Consider the following 19349-nt stretch of genomic DNA (forward strand, 5'->3'; position numbering starts at 1 on the left):
AATGTAGGATATAACAAAACAATAAAGTTCTAACATTGTTTATTTTGTAAATTGCAACATTGCTTACGTGTTGAAAGCTGGTAAACTATATTTCAATATTGTTTACACATTGTTTATCATCAAAATTGTTTACGCATTGATTATCAGCCCGACGATCCAGCCTACGATCATTGCAAAGCTAATTAAAATAACAATGACCTTCGTAGTGGTTCGTAGCTACGTTCAAAATGTACCTACGAGCAGATTACGAGAGGTTACGTGCAGATACGAAGCGGTAATTTGTGTCTGTACTGTATTTTGGTTCAAAACATTGGAAGAAATCATCGTGATGTTTAAATTTGAGCTAGGTGACCTATTACCTACACACTGAGTGCACTGAGTGCCTCTCCCCCCCCCCCCCCAGCTAGAATGCACCAGAGACCATATGATCTAGGCAAACAAATTTCCCACCCCTAAGCGGGCCCTGGACCCACGCCTATTGGAGCCCCTTCCATGGCAGAATCTCAAGCCAGCACTTCCCTCGAACTTGGCATATATGCTAATAGTGTTTTGTGCTACTCAACAAGTGAGAGAAAATCACAGAAAGCCAAATAACGGCATGGTGGATGATTTCTTACAATAAAACAATGTACAATAATATTGTACATTTTCAAAAAACCGAAAGGTTCACTGATTAATCTCAGATAAGAAAGTATAATACATACTCCAAGTATTGAAATACACGCCATTGTACATTTTAGTCATTAACTTTTTGGTGGTTGAAAAAACAAGTGAAGGAATACAGTGCTTTGGTATTCCCCTTTTCACCGCAATATGTTTTGTGCTTTCTAACCTATTAGTGAACATGAACCAATAGATCAACACTAAATGAGGATGCCCACTATGCCAATTTTCATTTTTAAAAAAGCATAAAATAGTGGACATTTCTTTTCGGAAGACTTAAGTTTAATTTACATGCACCAGAAGACTTTGGGCTTAATTGACTAATTGTCGTTGATAAATGTTTGCATTTTTAGGTAAAGTAAATATTTATTGATTGAATGAATAAATAAATGATTTTAACTTTAAATTTTGTTCTTTTTCTAAGACAATATTCTGATTTCTTTTAAATAATTTTGTACTAATTTTTGCACCAAAACATTTACCACCTTGAAATATAAAACATGTATGCTCAAATTATTAACTATTATCTAAAATACGAAGTATGGGACAATGATTTCAGCTGATTAACCACCCATCATACTGTACAGGTAGACACGATTCTGTTCAAATCTAATCACAATAAAGCTCCTTTTTCATAGCACATGTTGATGCTAATAAAAAACAAAACAAAAAAAAACAAAACAAAAAAAACACCAGAATGAATCATTTTTTGTAGTATGCATTTCTCCATTGAAGGATGCTGTTTCTAGGATTTGGCCAGCATGATTGTTGTGGTTTTCTAGCCTTGGACTAGAAATCCAACCATTAATCAATGCTTTCAAATTTTAGCTGCTAGAACTGTTGAATTGAATTTAGTGGCACTTTAAATTATGAAAAGTAGCCTGATTGATTCCTACGAAAAAAAATAAATGCACTACATTTGTATTTATTGTCTAGATTTTCTTGTACAAATTGCGTATAATGTTAATAACAACACACTTTTTTGTAGCCATCTAACATGCGATTATTCATCCTAGATAATGTGCGCTTCAAATGTATTTATTAAGATTACAAGCACATTTGTTGTAAATTTGGAAATAAGAAAAATTGCATGAATAAAAATGACTTTTATTTAAAAAAGTTTGTCCGAGAAATATTCATATTTCAATGTCATTTGAATAGAAAGAAATTCTTTGGTGTACAGTACATTATTGTGTTTTGTTGAATGATTTTGAACATCTACCAACAAATACCTGTTTTGTTTTTTGTTTATAATGAAATCAACAAAAATAGAAGATGTCACTAATTAAAATATCATTATATTGCTGTAAAAAAATTATTACATTGAATTTAATGTCTGATATAAAGTTTTATTATTTTGTAATGAAATGTTTCCTTCAAAATGTTCTTAGACAATTGGAAAAAAAATTTAATATTTGTAGCTGTGGATATTAAACATCTGTGGTATGATGTGTACTTAAAAATATTTCTATTTTATCCACTCTAGAAATTTCTGAAGGTGTAATATTTAATGAAATATATAAAATATATTGTTTTCGCACAATGTACTAGAAGTAACACATCCTGTTAAAGACTTCTTAAATTAATATCATAAAGGCTTTAATATTTCTTTTTGTAAAAAAAAAAAAACAGAATAAAAATTATAATTTACACTCTTCTGATGAATTCAATAAAAAAAAACGTAAAAACTGTGACTCAATGTGATTCATGCTAATCATCATAATCTATTCTTTACCTGCAGGGTAAAAACTACATGTATGATCATGTCTTCAAACCAAATGTCACCCAACAGGAGGTGTATGAAAAGGCAGCCAGCGCTATTGTCAAAGGTGGGTACAGAACTGAGAGATATTGTAAATGATGGTTCATCACACACCAAATACATTTCATCACCTCCAGGTGCTTCAGCCTGTCTAGGGTACTAGCACCTCAACACCTGATCATATATTTAGCATAATTCATCATTGCATCGTCAACATCAATCGCCGCCTCATGTTCATTAAAATCACTGTCAATATCACATCTTCCATTGTATTTTTTATATCAACTTTTTTATATCAACACCATAGTCATTATTATTATTTATAGTCCTACTTTGCAATTTATATCATCATTATAGATTATGATCAGTCATTACCATCTTCATCTTAAACATCATTATCATCTTAATACCAACGTCCTTATCTTTATCCTCCTCATCATCTTTATCATCAACATCATTATTTGATCATAATCACCACCATCATTTCCATCATCAATTGCATATCATCAACAATTCAAATTTATTTTATCACTCTATTCCTACTGTAATTACTTTTCATCCAAGGACGCCTTAATACTTTATGTTTCAAATTGATTGCCACTTCGAAAATGGTGCCCGTGTACATTAAAATCTACTAATTACTATATTCATAGTAGTAAAACAGAAAAAAAACTACCAAGTATTTTTCACAAAATATGTTATAGTCTAATTGGTGCACTGTTAATGTTCGTAATAAATACAAGTTTAATCACTGTCTATCATCTATCATTTCAAGGTCATCACTTATCATTAACGATAATTAACTTGTTTTTAACCTTGAGATAAACCCCTAGCTCAAAATCTGTAGACTTACATTTCAAGTGTATTATAGCCTTAGGCCAAATTTTAAACTCAACAAGTTCTGCGTCTCCACCCGTTTTCCTTTTTTTTTTTAAATACTCTATTTTTAATACAAACAAAATGAATACAGTAGCACCTTCTGTAGACTAATAAAAATTTAATGAAACACAAGCTTGAGCTAGCTTCATCAGGTGAATGAAGTGAAAAGCACATAGCACAAAAATTTAAAAAAAAAAATTTTTTTAAATAAAATAAATAAATAAATAAATTAAAAAAAATAAAAACAGAAAAAATAGCATAAAAATCAACAGAAACCGTAATGATAAAGGTATAGTGATATAAAAAAAGTATAATAGAATATGATATAAAATAATAAAGTATCAATAAGAATGGTAAATAGTCAATGAAAAAGATATTGCGAAGGAATAAGGGTTTAATAGTGCGACAGGAATCCACGATCTCGGTTCCGTCCTTTGTTTATAGAATCAGATTTATTAATCCTTTTTTGTTCAGAGATCATTCTATTTTTAATGTAATTTTTAATTTATTGTCAACAGTAATTTTCAGGTTAAACCAAAAAATGTAAGACAAAGGAATATGAAGAGCACATTGCCTGTAATGAATATCTTACTTTTTTCATACTGTATAATAATATAAATTTCAAAATTATCATCATTTTAATAATTAAATACAATATCTTATGCAATACAGTATAGTGTAGGTGGGCTTGGCAGTACAGTATGCAAGTAAATTATTTAACCCTGCCACACTCAAGTAGATTGAGTACTATTATTAGCATAGCGTGCAATTTAGCTTGGCAAAATCCGCTCATTGTGCAGTGGGCTTTATGTGGAATGGTGATGAATCTGAAATCTCATTACCGTACATCCTTGTCTTTCAGCCTACTTCCCTAGTAAAACACAAGTTTGGAGGGTTTTTATGTGGGAACCAAAAAATGCAAAGAATAATGTACATTAGGCCTTCTATCAAAGTACTACTAACTACTCTACTGTTGCTTGAAGCTAGACTTCGCAGGAAAAAATTATTAATGTTGCAAATTTTTTGAGAAGGGTTTTTGAAGGGAATGAATGGTTAATATGGTACAGATTTTTGAATATTTACAAACTGGGGGAAAGTGTTGGTTATTCCCCACTTCCTCAGCAGTGGCATATTTTTAGGGGTGTGCGGGATAAATTCCCCGTCCCTCCAAAATAACTTTCACCTTCCCAGTTACCTATTCATGGAAAGAGAAATTTTAAGTACAGAACATCAATCTTGTGGAATAATCTTCCTGTACATATTCGCACAAATTTTAAGTTGCTTAGTCTAATTGAATTTAAAAATCTTTTATAATTTCTATTGTACATAGTTTTTACTTTAAATTTTTACCTTTCTTTTATTTTCTTGTAATGTTCCTATAAATCTGGACCTCTTGTGAGACCAGTACTTTATTGTATTGAAAGAGCCATTCAGAATAAAGAAAGATTTGTATTGTATTTGTATTGTATTGTATTGTATTGTATTCCCCCAATGGAAATTTATAATAAAAATAATTATGCTCAAGTATTTAAAACACCTCAAGAACAAGGCTTTTGTGTGCCACTGTCCCAGTTCATCCAAGCACATAATTCACAATAAATATTAAGTTTAAATTTTTTTCCGATGCTGAATCTTATATGCAAAGATATGCTCCTACTGAGTACAGTACAACTGTCATGAGTACATAAAACAGCCATAAATATGGAATGTTAAATGCTATACTTGGGATTAAACTTGGATTATAAATTATCGTACTGACAGTTATATCATTCTGAAGTACAGTACTTTCTACAGTAGCATTCAAAGTTGGAAATTACTACCATTTTTTTATTTGTTACATTATATTTGAATTTTGGCGTGTATCTATATCCATTCATAGAGATATTATATGTTAAGTATCATTATCTCTATGATTCATATTTTATTTACACATTTACTGTACTGACATTCAGGTATCAAACTTTGTACCTTTGTCTTGACATTGACACGTTTACCATTGTTGTGTAGGGTCTGTCTCTTATACACATCTAGATGTGTATAAGAGACAGCTTATTACTGTGCACGTTGCAAAGGAAATCAATATAATTATTTTTGAATTAAATTACAAAGGCGAAAGCTGTGATAAATCATCAGAATTAGATACCGAATTCTGCGAGTCATAACATACATTACATGGACGATTTTGTATGCCACTGTCCCAGTTCATCCAAGCACATAATTCACAATAAATATTAAGTTAAATTTTTTTCCGATGCTGAATCTTATATGCAAAGATATGCACCTACTGAGTACAGTACAACTGTCATGAGTACATAAAACAGCCATAAATATGGAATGTTAAATGCTATACTTGGGATTAAGCTTGGATTATAAATTATCGTACTGACAGTTATATCATTCTGAAGTACAGTACTTTCTACAGTAGCATTCAAAGTTGGAAATTACTACCATTTTTTTATTTGTTACATTATATTTGAATTTTGGCGTGTATCTATATCCATTCATAGAGATATTATATGTTAAGTATCATTATCTCTATGATTCATATTTTATTTACACATTTACTGTACTGACATTCAGGTATCAAACTTTGTACCTTTGTCTGACATTGACACGTTTACCATTGTTGTGTAGGGTTGCCTTGTGTTCAATTCTTATTTTCTGCATTTGCAAAATACGCTCAATCAAGATTATATTATTATTAATAATTATTTCATTAAATTACTTTTTAACAAAAACCAGGCCCCATAAATTATTTTATGAAATCATATATATATGGGACTTTGTACTGTATAGGCCTACAGTACATTTAAATAGTCAGTAATATTTGATGAACATTTTTGATGGAAGTAATTGCCCAAAATTATAATTTTTTTTAATCTCTTTCCCATAAGGCCTACAGTTTATATTACATTAAAGTTTCATTATATTATTATTGTTAAGATGATGATAAAGATTATTTTTGTTAGAGCAGTTATGAATAATTACACACAGGAAAAATGAGTGGCTCTGTAACACAAAATAATTTCTTGAGTACATTTTATTGTACACTGTAGCAACATTTATATTCTTAATGTTATTATTTATAAGACTTTATGGTTAGTAATTTATTTAATTAAATTCTAAATACTCAAAGCTTAATTAATAATTAACAGTTGCTTATAATTTTCTTTTAAATATTACAGCTATTTCTTTCATTCACAATGATCCTCTTTCAATACTATTAATAATTATATGTTATTTACATTTGTAATAAATCCTCCTACTATAAAGTGATATTGATTTTATAAAATCTAGATGTCCCTAAGAAGAATCCTGTTGTTAATCCAGTATGAGTATTATAAAATTGATTTGGATTTTATACGGATACATTTAAATGTGTTTGCATGGGATATGATACTAGCCATTGATTTATGTACTGAGCAGCTCTCATCTTAACACACAGTTGACACATAGTGCAACCAACAATAATGAACATTCAGTAGCACATAAATTATTCGCTAGCTTTTAACGATATTATCATATTTGAAGCACTTGCAATATTCCCTTTGATCTATTGGTTGATGAGCATGAAATTTTTATAGTGAGAAACATCTCAAATGCCTTTATCTTGCTCATTGTTTTGAAGAAAAACAGACATTATCCTGCTTTGTAAAACTTTGGTGTTGATCCCTGTTGTATTTTCGTTCCTGATTAGTGCTAACTTGAGGCCCGAGTGCGTTTGTAATGTAAGCGTGCATCTTCATTGCTCACTGATATAGGAGAAGCGTAGAAGGTCCCTAAGGAAGCTGCCGCTAATCAATGCTGTCCATTGCAATAAACTATTGTATTCTGATAGTACAGTAATTATGTCTTACTATAAAGGTGTTTCCTGCCAGTTATTCACAATTGAATGAAGCCGAGATGCATGAAGGGAATTATTTGATTAAATATAATGTTAATTCATGTCTTAATCCTTGAAAAAATATGAAGATTTAAAGACTTTAAAATTTGTTTTCAGAATTCAACAAAAATTAATTAGAACTACAAAAAAAGCAGTTCCAAATTAAACATATAACCACATAAGACCTCATAACAAACTAAAATATTTTAAAAAATTATTATGATTATTTATTTTTAAACTATAAGAGAAAATATTTGCATAAATTGTTTTTGACATGTTCAGCTAAATCTACCATAAAAATATATGAAACAAATATAAAAAATGCACAACATTAAAAAAAAAAAAAAAAGGTGAAAGGGTCACTGACATGATAAATTGAGCATGTAGAATATTGTGCATTTTCTGTAATGGTCAACATTGATATGAAGGTAGAATTATGCAAAGCAGTAGGTTTCTGATACTTACTGTATATTCTCCTTCAATTCAGTCTTATAAACTTAATGACATATTTGCAAGCGATTTCAAGCTACAGTATCATTGATTACTGTAGGGGGGAAAAATGTTCAAAATAAGATATTTTTTTATGTGTATAATAGCATCAGACTAGTAAAATTAAGAATAATTGGGAGGTTGAAAATGTAGTTAAGGATGACAGGAAAAGGATTACAGGAAGATTGAGGGTGATGGAAAGACTGAGGATAATGAGAAAAAGGGGAATGATGAAAATGGAGTTGATTAGAAAATTATGGATGATGATGAGATCGATATAGAAACTTTTAGGATCATAGGAATATTGATGATCTCAGAAAGATTATGGAAAATGGGATAAATGAGAATGTGGGAAGATTATCAGAGGAATAACTGAGAAATGTAGGGTTGAAGATGATGGGGAATAGGTTGAGGAAGATGAGGAGGTAAAAGATACAATTAAAAAGGAAGTTATTGAAATGGAGAATGTGGATGAGGTGTAGCAATAGAGAATGAAATGGTTTCAGGATAAAGCAGATGTTGAATAATGTGATGGGAAAGATAAGAATAAACAGGTGATAGATTTTCTGATTATAATTTTTTATTGAAAGCTATAGTCAGTATAATTTATTTAATTATATAAAACTTAAGTAATTCAAATATTCTTATTCATATTTATTCTCAACATATCTTTAGTTGTCAGAGAGAATTCTTCCAAAATGTGGAGATTTACAATTTGAAATATATTTTACTGAGATTTTTGTCTTTGAAGGCATATGAATATACTGTATTTTATGATATTTTATCATCTATGCTGGCAGATGCATTGTATTTAAAAAAAAAAAAAAAGATTCAAACTCATTATTTATCATGAGTTTTTCCGTACTACTGTATGTATTATGAGGTGTGTGATCGAGTATTTCAACATTAGCCAATACTCGTAATGTTATTACTCATTTGTTGTGAATTTCATAAAATGAGATTGGTTTAGATGAAAAATATTGTCAAGGTCAAGTTTACAGTAATATAGTTATTCACAATACCTGATTGATTCTTACTTAAATTTCAAGCTTACTCATCAATGAGTGCTTTTCATTAGACCCAAGTTTTTTTTTCTTTATTCTTTAAATTTTAATACTTGCAGACCTACAGATTCTAATACAATATCATATTTAGTGAGGATAAAACTTCTACCAACAGAACCATACTTAAATTACAAATTTGCCTTATCTACTGTACTAATCTTGTTTTACTTTGAATTTATTTATTCTGCCTTTAATGTATAACACTTTCAGTAATGCATCACCTAACTAGTGGATCACATGAACAAGAAAAGAAATGAAAGTCAAAAAAATATAACAAGTTTATGGAAGTATAAAATACTGCTAATAAAAGTCTTAATCTTTAAAAAAAAATGAATAATTTATCAGATAATATGTATTAACTCTGTTTTTTATTCTAATTTTAAAAACAATATGAAAATAAAATACTGAAGACAAATCACTAAATTATTAAAATTAAATTTGTTATTTGAAGTAATACTAATTATTACCGGTGTATGATATGAACTTTACAGAAAAGAATATGGTATAGCCGTAGAGAGAGAATACTGATGTTTCTGTTCTGCCTATTCTCGGTAGACTATCATCAGTCTGTCGGTTGAACCCTGACAAACGTTCTCCAAGCAGCATAGTCTTGGCATACTGTAGGGTATGCTTTACTTATGTCTATTCTTGATCTTGTGATCTTTCTAATTCTGTCCTGCCATCGATTTCTCGACCTTTCCAACTGGTCTTTTTCCTGGTCGTTTCTAGTTATGTATCCTTCTTGGGTCTCTTGTTGGCAACATTCTTCTTACATTGATTTCGTTCGATGATTGTTATAATCAACTCTAGGCCCAGGATGTTTCTTATTTTTGTGTTCCTGGTTTATGTCCATTCTTGTCACTGTGACAGTAAGTCTAAGAATCTTCATTTCTGCTGCTTGTAATTTACTCTATAATCTCTGTATGTCCAAACCCACGTTTCACTGTCGTATCATAATTACATAAGCTGCCCATTTAGGATCTCTATTGCTGACCTGGTAAAAACTGATCAAAATCCTACAGGGATTTATATCATATACTACAGTACTTTTTGTTATTAAAAATAATTTATTGGTTATAGATTCAACTTTCTGGGTTTTTTTTAAACATTTTTTAAACCTGGGATTGAGCATCTTAACCCCAAAATATAATACAGCTCCACACCTCTTTTCAATATAAGATTGTACCACCTTATTTTAAGATACTGTACATCATGTTTAATGGATAGTATATTGATAAAAATTTTGTCTTTGAATTTGGATAAGATTCAAACTCAAACCAGTAACCTCAACTATGATGTTAAAGTGTTCCTCTTAATTATTTTAATTCAGTGGCACAGATCTGTTTATACAAGAATGTTGATAGCATGGTTACTGTTAGAATGCATTAAGATGTCACAATGTATTAAAAGAAGTCATTATCATACCATGAAGGATTTTTTCCCAGCAATCCTAGAGTTCAATGTATTCCTTCCTGTGAGAAGTATGTAACTGTTTATTTGTTGATTGATCATGTAGAAACAGTCCGCATGACCAGCTACAGACCAGGCTGTTGTTCTCAGCCAATCAATAACCTACTTTTAATACAACTCAGTTGACTGCTCCATCATGTGGAAAATGCCATGCACATTGGTTTCAGTGTTTAGTGTGTCACGCGAACACTTTTTCCCAATCTGCATGGCCTAGTGTGATCCAGGAGTGCATCCATTGATTGTCCTTTTGCTTTTGTTCAGATCTGTTTTCTTTGCCCAGGGTATCTATATTAGACTCAGTATCTGTGGTTACAGGTGATTGTATTATATACATTCAAGCTTACTTTAATGAGCTAAAATAATAAGGTGTTATAATATCCCTGGTTTGACAACTTATTAAACATGATACCAAGTTATTATGTTTATTTTCCATGTTATTATGTTTGTATTGCAAGAATAATACTTAAAAAATAATGGTATGATAATAATGCTACATTTATATTACCTGACTAAATTTATCAACATAATCAATCAAATCAAAATGTACTTACAAATATTTTTTTTAATATACTCTAACAGTATTAATTTTTCTTTTTATCAAAATTTATATATTATTCTTATTCTGAATTGTGATTGTTATAAAGATCCGATTTTTTAACAGGAAGTTTTTTTGTTGGTTTATTGGTTTAATGCTTTGTTAGAGAGATCATTTGTAATGACGTCATTGCTACAAATTTTTATCCAGTAAGCATGAGAGATAAAATTAACCAGTTACATATTTACAATTATTGATTTTACCTCCCTCTTCTACCAGATGTTTTGGAAGGCTACAATGGAACAATCTTCGCATATGGTCAGACTTCAAGTGGAAAAACACACACAATGGAGGTAAACTGCTATGAAAAAATATGTATCGTAGCTTTAAAGCAGCTTTGTAACAGATGATAATAGGTAGTTTTCGTCGCACGACATTAGCCTTAACGTTAACGTATGACATCATAATATATTCATCTTACATTGCGGAATATGTAAATTTAAGGATTTTACGTGTTTGGCGTAGGTTAGTTACGGGTTTGCGCATGCGTATTTCAATTTGTTTACAAAAAGGGGCATAGCTATCGCGTTGCATGTTGGGTACTGACGTTAAAATTAAGGTTAACGTCGTTTGGTAAAAACTACCTATTATGCTGACCTTTCTAACCTTAGAAATTTCTTTTATCATCACCATCATCAATATCATTATCATCATGATTAATTTGCCTCATAGGAATAAATTGATATATTATATTCTATATTTCTGTCGTAAAATATAATACGATCATTATTAACATCATTATCGTCCTGCTCAGCATTACCTGATTGGAAAGCCACCTTAAAAAGTGTTCAGTAATATTATGACCCTCTCAGGAGATAATATTCCACGTTACATGACCTTCACTTATTTCATCGAATCAAAGACATCTTCAGCTTCCTGTTAAGTATAGCTAAAATGGCAATCGAAATAAAATCAAATTAATATGTTAATCTGAAAGTGAAATGATTACAATAAACCAGTAAATCCAGAATTTATTTTTATCATGATTACGTCATAGTGATGCATATGCGCAAATATAACTACGCGTTCCAACTAGGTTGCAGCCAATCACAAGATGGAAAATTCAACGTTTCCAATTGGCATGGCAGAATGATTGTTGTCTCATCAAGATGATTATGTGAAACACATGGGACCTTCGCTCAGTAAATTTAATTCATAATTATGATGAGTTTGCTGATACCGGATATTATTTAATATTAATACAAAATGTCAAATTACCTTGTTTTTCCATCTTATGTAAACATTAATTATCTAAAATATATTGACCTAGATGGTGACAGCATTAAGCCCATCATGTACAGTATTTGTATAAAATATTATCTATGCTATGTATAGAGAAGAGATCAAAGTGAATACATCAAATTTTCTTACCTGTATCCATTACTATTTTTCATCTGCATAAAGGCTTTAATAATATATAGCGACTTGTGAATGATGTTATGTTGACTATTTTGTTAATATAATACAAATTGTAAAAGTAACTGCTTCAGAAATATCTACCAGTATGTTACGTCAAGACCAGATGAAATTTTTTAATTATATTCATTCTGATGATATTATTACACTTCTTTCATGAATATTCTATTAAAATATTATTGGCCATCCAACAAAAATATACTTAAGACTGCTTTAGCTTAGAAACAGCTAATTTATGAATAATGTCATTAAAATACAATTGAACCTGGTTATTTTGGCAATGGCAATTTCATGCTCACACAATTCTTTATCGTTTTATGTTGGAAGTATGATTAAGCATTGTCTGAGATACAGACACATATCTGATATGATTTTTACCTTAAAATTATGTTTAATATTTAATAAAGTTATAACATCACTTTTTCCCCTAGGGTGTTACAAGTGAACCAAACCTGATTGGTATAATTCCAAGGATAGTGCAAGATATTTTCAACCATATTTATGCATTGGATGAAAACTTGGAATTCCATATAAAGGTAAAAAAAGACACTTTGTAAGAATTGAAAGGGAGCTAGTCAATTATTATCCATATGCTTCTACAAAATGTGATTGTATGCGACACACAAAAATTTAAGATAGTCACATCCTGCAATTGGAGCTATAAGTCTAATTTTCTCCATATTATTGCATAGTGTTAAATAATAATGAACAGGAGATATTGTTAAAGTCACATTTTTACCAAGTTTATTACCACGTATGCAAGTACTCTAGCTACAGTGGGAGCTACGAAGTCACTTTTTACCTACATTCATATAATCAATACCTAATTGACAGTGCACAGAATCATGCATGAATACAAAAACACAGGGGTATAGGTTAGCATGAACATACTTACTAACCACTTGAGACTCTGATTGTCAAAACCCAAGTCGCTGAATGAAGCTGGAGAGGTGAGGGGAGTGGGGGCAGTCACTGGGTTGTGTGAATTATTGCCATAACCTTTAAAAAGAGAATCATAATCTCAAATATTCAGCTCTATTGTGTTTCACTTAGATAAATCAAAATTAAACCGTCATCATTGATGCCGTCACAGGTTTTGGGTTTAAATTTATTAATTTGTTTATTCTGTTTCTTTCACGATTTTAGATTGATTGACAATGATTTACAGTTGTTGAATGTTTGCTTTCCTTTTCCAGGTTTCCTATTTTGAAATTTATCTAGACAGAATTAAAGATTTATTAGATGGTAAGTAGATGCTGATTGTGAATGTAAATGTCTTCATTTAAAACCTATCAATGTATTGACATGGGTGTATACAGCAACGTTTTAATGAGATGATATGGGCGGGTTAGATAAAGGTTGTATAATATATTGTGTCTCGTAGTTAGCTTGTTTACATAAGTATGTTGATCTTTATTCAATTTTGCTCATAATGAAAAATGGAGAAGTATTCAAGTTAAAAGAAGCACAGTGTATTTAGTGATTTGTTTGTATTTTACAAGAACCTGTGATTCCATCTTTTTCCTTCATTGTGCTTAAAAATTTTTACTTGCAGTGTTGATACTTACCTGTTTACTGGGAGCCTTATTACTGTATATAAAAAGACAAATGTAATCAAATTAATTTTTTATGGAACTAATTTTAATGTATTCAAATTAATAACATATCATCAGTAAGTACTTAATAAGCCATTTCGTAATTCTACTGTATGTTTTATTTATTATTTAACATAAAGGTTTGTATTTTGATTATTCAATAATTATGATGAAAAGCCCAGCGTATGTCCGCTGCATGATTGATTATAAGTCGTGCAAACTTTAACCTTTTGAGTTCATTCTGTTTACTCAGATGAGTCATCTATCTTCGAGGGGAATAAAGAGGATTTTTGCTGCTGATCTAAACACTTGCTTGTAAAAAATGGAGTCTTCATCTCCTGTGTGAAAGGTTCACCTATGACCTTTTACCATAATCAAATATAAATTTACAATAAAGCCATGCATTTATAAGGTGCTCTCAAGAACACTGTACCTAAAAGTAAAATATACATATTTACTTACCATAATAATAATAATAATAATAATAATTATTATTATTATTCAGTCTTTTAGTTTAATACATTGTTTGTATGTACTTCACATTATTACCTGGATCATTGGATCAAAACCTATAGAAGACATAGCCTGCTCCTGAGGGGAGTATTTCATAATTTTACAGCCAATAATGAACATAAGTTGAACCTTGCTTAAGGATTTAACAGATGAAATGTTGAACCCTTGAAAAGTATGCAGTGGCAACCTTCAATCAAACAGGTTGGCCGTCACATCTCTTCCATTCAACTCCACCGGGTATGTTATTCCACAGCCCTGACCAAGCCTTTTGACTGCTCCTTGCGTGAACTCCACTGTCGGGTCCCTGTTGGCAAATTACTAGAGCCACCACTCATGCAATTTTTTCTGACGTGATTTAATTGGAATAGGCACATGGTTCATGGATTTCCAATAGCAAATACATCACTATCTGGTAAAGGTAGAAATCCCTTTCATTAATAACAAAAGATATATCAGTCATGATACATAAACGAACATACAGTAGTACGAAGTAAGGTATTCAGTACACCAGGTGAAAATCCTTACTTTTTTCCAAGTAGCATGTCAATTTTTTTTTTTCTTGTGCAGATACCAATGCTGTATGTCCCATCAAAGTATGATGTACAGTAATTACAGTAATGTGTCTAACCCAAGGACATATCTGAACATCAGCGTTAGTAGGCGCTCTCATCAAAAGAAACATGCCCCAGGCCTTGATACATTGCTAATGATGTACATGAAAATATCTCTGTATATCTAAATATTGAATATAAATTGTCATTGGAGATAAACTATATTTTTGTTTAGGCCTACATGAATAATGAAGAGTGCATGGGATGCAAAAAATCTAAATCATTGTTAGTGAGACTTTATTGCAATGTTATTGCTTTTAAAGTGACCTGCTTATTTTTTATAAGAGACATTCTGATTGGATGTTCACTAACATGCTCTTGTTTCTAATAAAAGTCTATGGTGTAAATTACATTGAGCTGATCTCAAGTTTTAATTACTGTTGTTAAGTCAGAGGGATCATTTAACACTTTAAGAAGTGAAAAACCTTGAGAACCCCTCTATTAATTGTGTTGTCCTTATTAGACTTAACCTATTATTGTTTTATGTTTATCTATTCAAATGTAGTAGGTGTCTTTCCAATGCTATTTTGATCAGATAAACTCACATATTGTTCATCTGACAAACAAATAAGAACAACTGTTTGTGATTACATGTTATAAAAGGTATATTTATCATCACAATAAAATAGTTTACACTTGATAGTACAATGTAATTTTTGATGATGTTAAAATTCACCAAATCATAAAGTTGTGATGTAACAGTAGATAGTTTGGAGTCTTTGTGTATAAATACAAAACATTATAGTATTTACAGACCAACCATTTATTTTTACATATAATAATATGTAATCAAAATGATATAAGCTAAGCATATGTTACTATGTATTTGATTTTATCTCTTTTATCTTTTCTGTTTTGTTTTAAATGGTCTGTCAGATAGCTTATGAATAATTCATGCTGTGAGACGTGATGCATGCAGTGATGATCTACCAGACTGCATAATGTTACATTCTCAACTTGATATGTATCTATCATCTTGCTATGTATCTACAGTATCATGTTGCTCATAATGATATACTTTTTTCTAATATATAACATTTATTTATACTTTGTAGTTTCAAAGACCAACCTATCGGTTCATGAGGACAAGAATCGTGTACCCTACGTGAAGGGGGTCACCGAACGCTTTGTATCTAGCCCAGATGAGGTCATGGAGGTCATCGATGAAGGAAAATCCAACAGACACATAGCAGTAACAAGTAAGGCCCTGTCCAGACTATCAGATTTGATTTGACAAAACCATGTGACATGCCTAAATACAGTCATGATGTCATCACATCATGACCATATATAGGCACATCATAACTATATATGGTCATACAACAGGTTTTATGTCAAAGAAAATATGATAATGTGGACAGATTTTAAGGCTGATATCTATTTTGAAGTAATAGTCAGGAAACAACTGTTTTTCTTTAAAGACATGTTCTCCCTCCTTTTCAAATTTGATATATTAAAACTTTCTTTTCATTTCAGATATGAATGAACATAGCTCCCGTAGTCACAGCATTTTTCTCATTAATGTAAAACAAGAGAATCTGGAAACCCAGCAGAAACTTAGCGGAAAACTCTACCTTGTAGATTTGGCTGGTAGTGAAAAAGTAAGCAATTAATGGTTGATCATAGACAATGAACATGAAAATATAATACATTGCTTATATGATGACAATTTGTATTAGAATTTAACCCTTTGAGATTAACTACATAATTTAACCCCAAAACCAATTAAAAATTTAAAAAAAAAGGTTTTAACTATTGTAAATGTTACGTATAATGCAATTTATTATTTCTATTGTTCTGTTCAATAACACCATACAGAGCTTTCCAAAAAAAACCTCTGGTGAAATAATTATTGGATGTCACACGGGTAAATAATTACAAACTCAATATACCATTCACAGATTTGTTTGCTTTGAAACCCTTATCACATTGTCCATGTAATAACGAACCATACTTAATATGTAAGCATAAATTGAACATATAGAATATTAACATATATATATATATTCAGAGTTCAAAACAATGTAATATTGATTGACTTATCCATTGTCCAATATACACATCAGCTTGAATTGGTAAACTGTTACAAACTGTATTTCGCAATAATAAGTGTGAGTACTGCATGAAACTTTTAACACACAATTCCCAAAACAGGCTTCGAATGAGTAGCCAATCAGTTCATGCAACGCAATGTGTCAACAGGTTATCCACCACTATAACAAAGTTATATCACAGGCACGAGGCCACCTACAGTAAAATACCAGACATTTTACAATAATAATATTCATCTCACTAATAAGTGCTAATTAGAAATATTACCCACAAACAGTTCTTAAAACCTACTTACAATTGTTGTATTGTTTACAGCTTATAGGTTAACATAATCCATGTCTATCCTGACATCTACACGTACGGTATATACTAAGGCCTATTTTTTCCTGGCTTATCAAACTACAGTCACAGACCGTTTTGACCTAACACCAAGCCATTACCGCACTCAATCACTACCCGAATCACAAAGAGCCAAGGTCTTTTAACTGCAAGTAGTTTACATATCAATGGTGCGTGGCACCTGTACATGTAACAATGGCATAAAATACCATAGCACATAACTTAACGTGACAACCCCCCAATAAATTCTGTAGTTAACAGTTCAGAAAACTTTATTTCAGAAAATGGCCTAATTAAGTATCTTATTGTTTTTGTAATAGATGGAGTTTAAATGTGGTTATATTACGCTAGTTTTAAGGTTTACTGTAAGCCAATCAGTTACACTTACTATACATCTTCGTGGTTAGCATGAAGAGAACTCTATTAAGAGCTGTCTCTTATACACATCTAGATGTGTATAAGAGACAGATTTGGGCCTTCCGAAGTTGGCAAGATAGTGTCTAGCAGGGGCAGATTTAGCCCACAACGCCTCAAATGTTATTTTCGGGACGACTAGAACACAAAAATTTTGCGGGGGCATCCCCTGGGACCCCCTAGGACATTGTTGTATCGATCGGCCCAAATTTCCAAATTTTTGGACATCTCTGGATCCGCCCCTGGCTAGTGAAAGGAATTGAGGACCAGTAAAAATATTAATTCACTGGTCCACTTGTATAGTTAAAAAAAACCTTAAGGGAAACCCCTGCCGAATCACAAAGAGCCAAGGTCTTTTAACTGCAAGTAGTTTACATATCAATGGTGCGTGGCACCTGTACATGTAACAATGGCATAAAATACCATAGCACATAACTTAACGTGACATTGGATATTTATAGTATTTTGAAATAATTCAAGAAAACATGATGAATATATAATTGTTTTTTGTTTTAAAAAGGTAAGCAAGACAGGTGCAGAAGGAGCTGTTTTAGAGGAAGCCAAAAATATTAACAAATCATTGTCTGCTCTTGGAAACGTCATATCGTCTCTAGCAGATGGAAAAGTAAGTTAATTATTTGTTTTACACCATAGGAATCGTATCGCCATTGTGAAGAAAGGCTAAAAAAACAAAATTATTGATTACCAATAGGCCATATTCCATGTACAAAAGATCCAAGTAGTGGAGTATAGTCTTATGTTGTTCTTTGTCAGATGTTTTGTTAGAGAATTGATTATGTTTAGAAAATTGATTACCTTCTTAAATTGCTGTTCAAGATGTGCTAAGAATTGTGTTAAAAAATTTATTATACTCTTGAAATACTGTTTTAAATTTCTTCATGCTTCGAAAAGGATGGATTTTATTTATTATCATTGATATTGATTAATACAAAATTCTTGTGGAGTTATAATCATACGATAATGAGGCCGATGGGAAGTTGGGGTCAACTAGCTAGAAGAATGAGGTGCTATGAGACAATTTTTCACTGCTTAAGTGTAATTTTGTTTGCTTAGCATCTCTTCGGTGGTGACCACAACACTGTTAAATCGAATATCCCTTTTACACTGCCAAGGTGAGAATAAGCCCTTGTTAATTTCGCAATTATACCGGATGCATTTCCATTTACATCGAACGAAAAAGTTGGGGTTGATCCCAAGTTACTCCCATTTTACACCGGCAACAAAACATGGTTTCAAAAAATGCCCTCAATTTTTTGTTGCAACAGTTATGAAGTCACAATTATGTAATTATTAAAGCAATGTATTTGCAGATTTTGTTTAAATTATGCGAATTAAATCAGCAATTTTGTTATCAGGCCTATACGGGAGTGCAGGACTTTTAATCTGAAAAGTGTCCTGGACAAGCCCGTTGTTAGCAAAGTAAAGGCCAATGTGACCACAGCTGTGGTAGACGTCATGTAAGGCCTGACTCCGGAATCGAATTGGGTTTTGTTTACACTGGCAACTCTGGGATGTACCCGGGTTGTCCAACGCTGAATGCAACCCGCACATTGGATCTGGGATGTTTGGCAACCGGGGTGGTA

The 19349-nt window shown here is 31.3% G+C and overlaps 1 protein-coding gene across 9 annotated transcripts in view; it reads left to right on the forward strand.

Annotated features, from left to right (window-relative positions):
• Positions 1 to 19349, forward strand: part of LOC117116167 (kinesin heavy chain-like) — a 43869-nt gene that overhangs the window by 2756 nt on the left and 21764 nt on the right. For all 9 annotated transcript variants that reach the window (XM_033260165.1, XM_033260168.1, XM_033260169.1 and 6 more), the window contains 7 exons: positions 2405 to 2492; positions 11025 to 11098; positions 12653 to 12757; positions 13418 to 13466; positions 15996 to 16139; positions 16417 to 16541; positions 18266 to 18370. In XM_033260165.1, coding sequence (XP_033116056.1) covers positions 2405 to 2492; positions 11025 to 11098; positions 12653 to 12757; positions 13418 to 13466; positions 15996 to 16139; positions 16417 to 16541; positions 18266 to 18370 — 690 coding nt within the window. The remainder of the gene's footprint in view (positions 1 to 2404; positions 2493 to 11024; positions 11099 to 12652; positions 12758 to 13417; positions 13467 to 15995; positions 16140 to 16416; positions 16542 to 18265; positions 18371 to 19349) is intronic.

The sequence above is a fragment of the Anneissia japonica genome, unplaced genomic scaffold (assembly GCF_011630105.1).
Source record: "Anneissia japonica isolate Jap-2015-1 unplaced genomic scaffold, ASM1163010v1 scaffold287861_len940595_cov192, whole genome shotgun sequence".
Lineage (NCBI taxonomy): Eukaryota > Metazoa > Echinodermata > Crinoidea > Comatulida > Comatulidae > Anneissia > Anneissia japonica.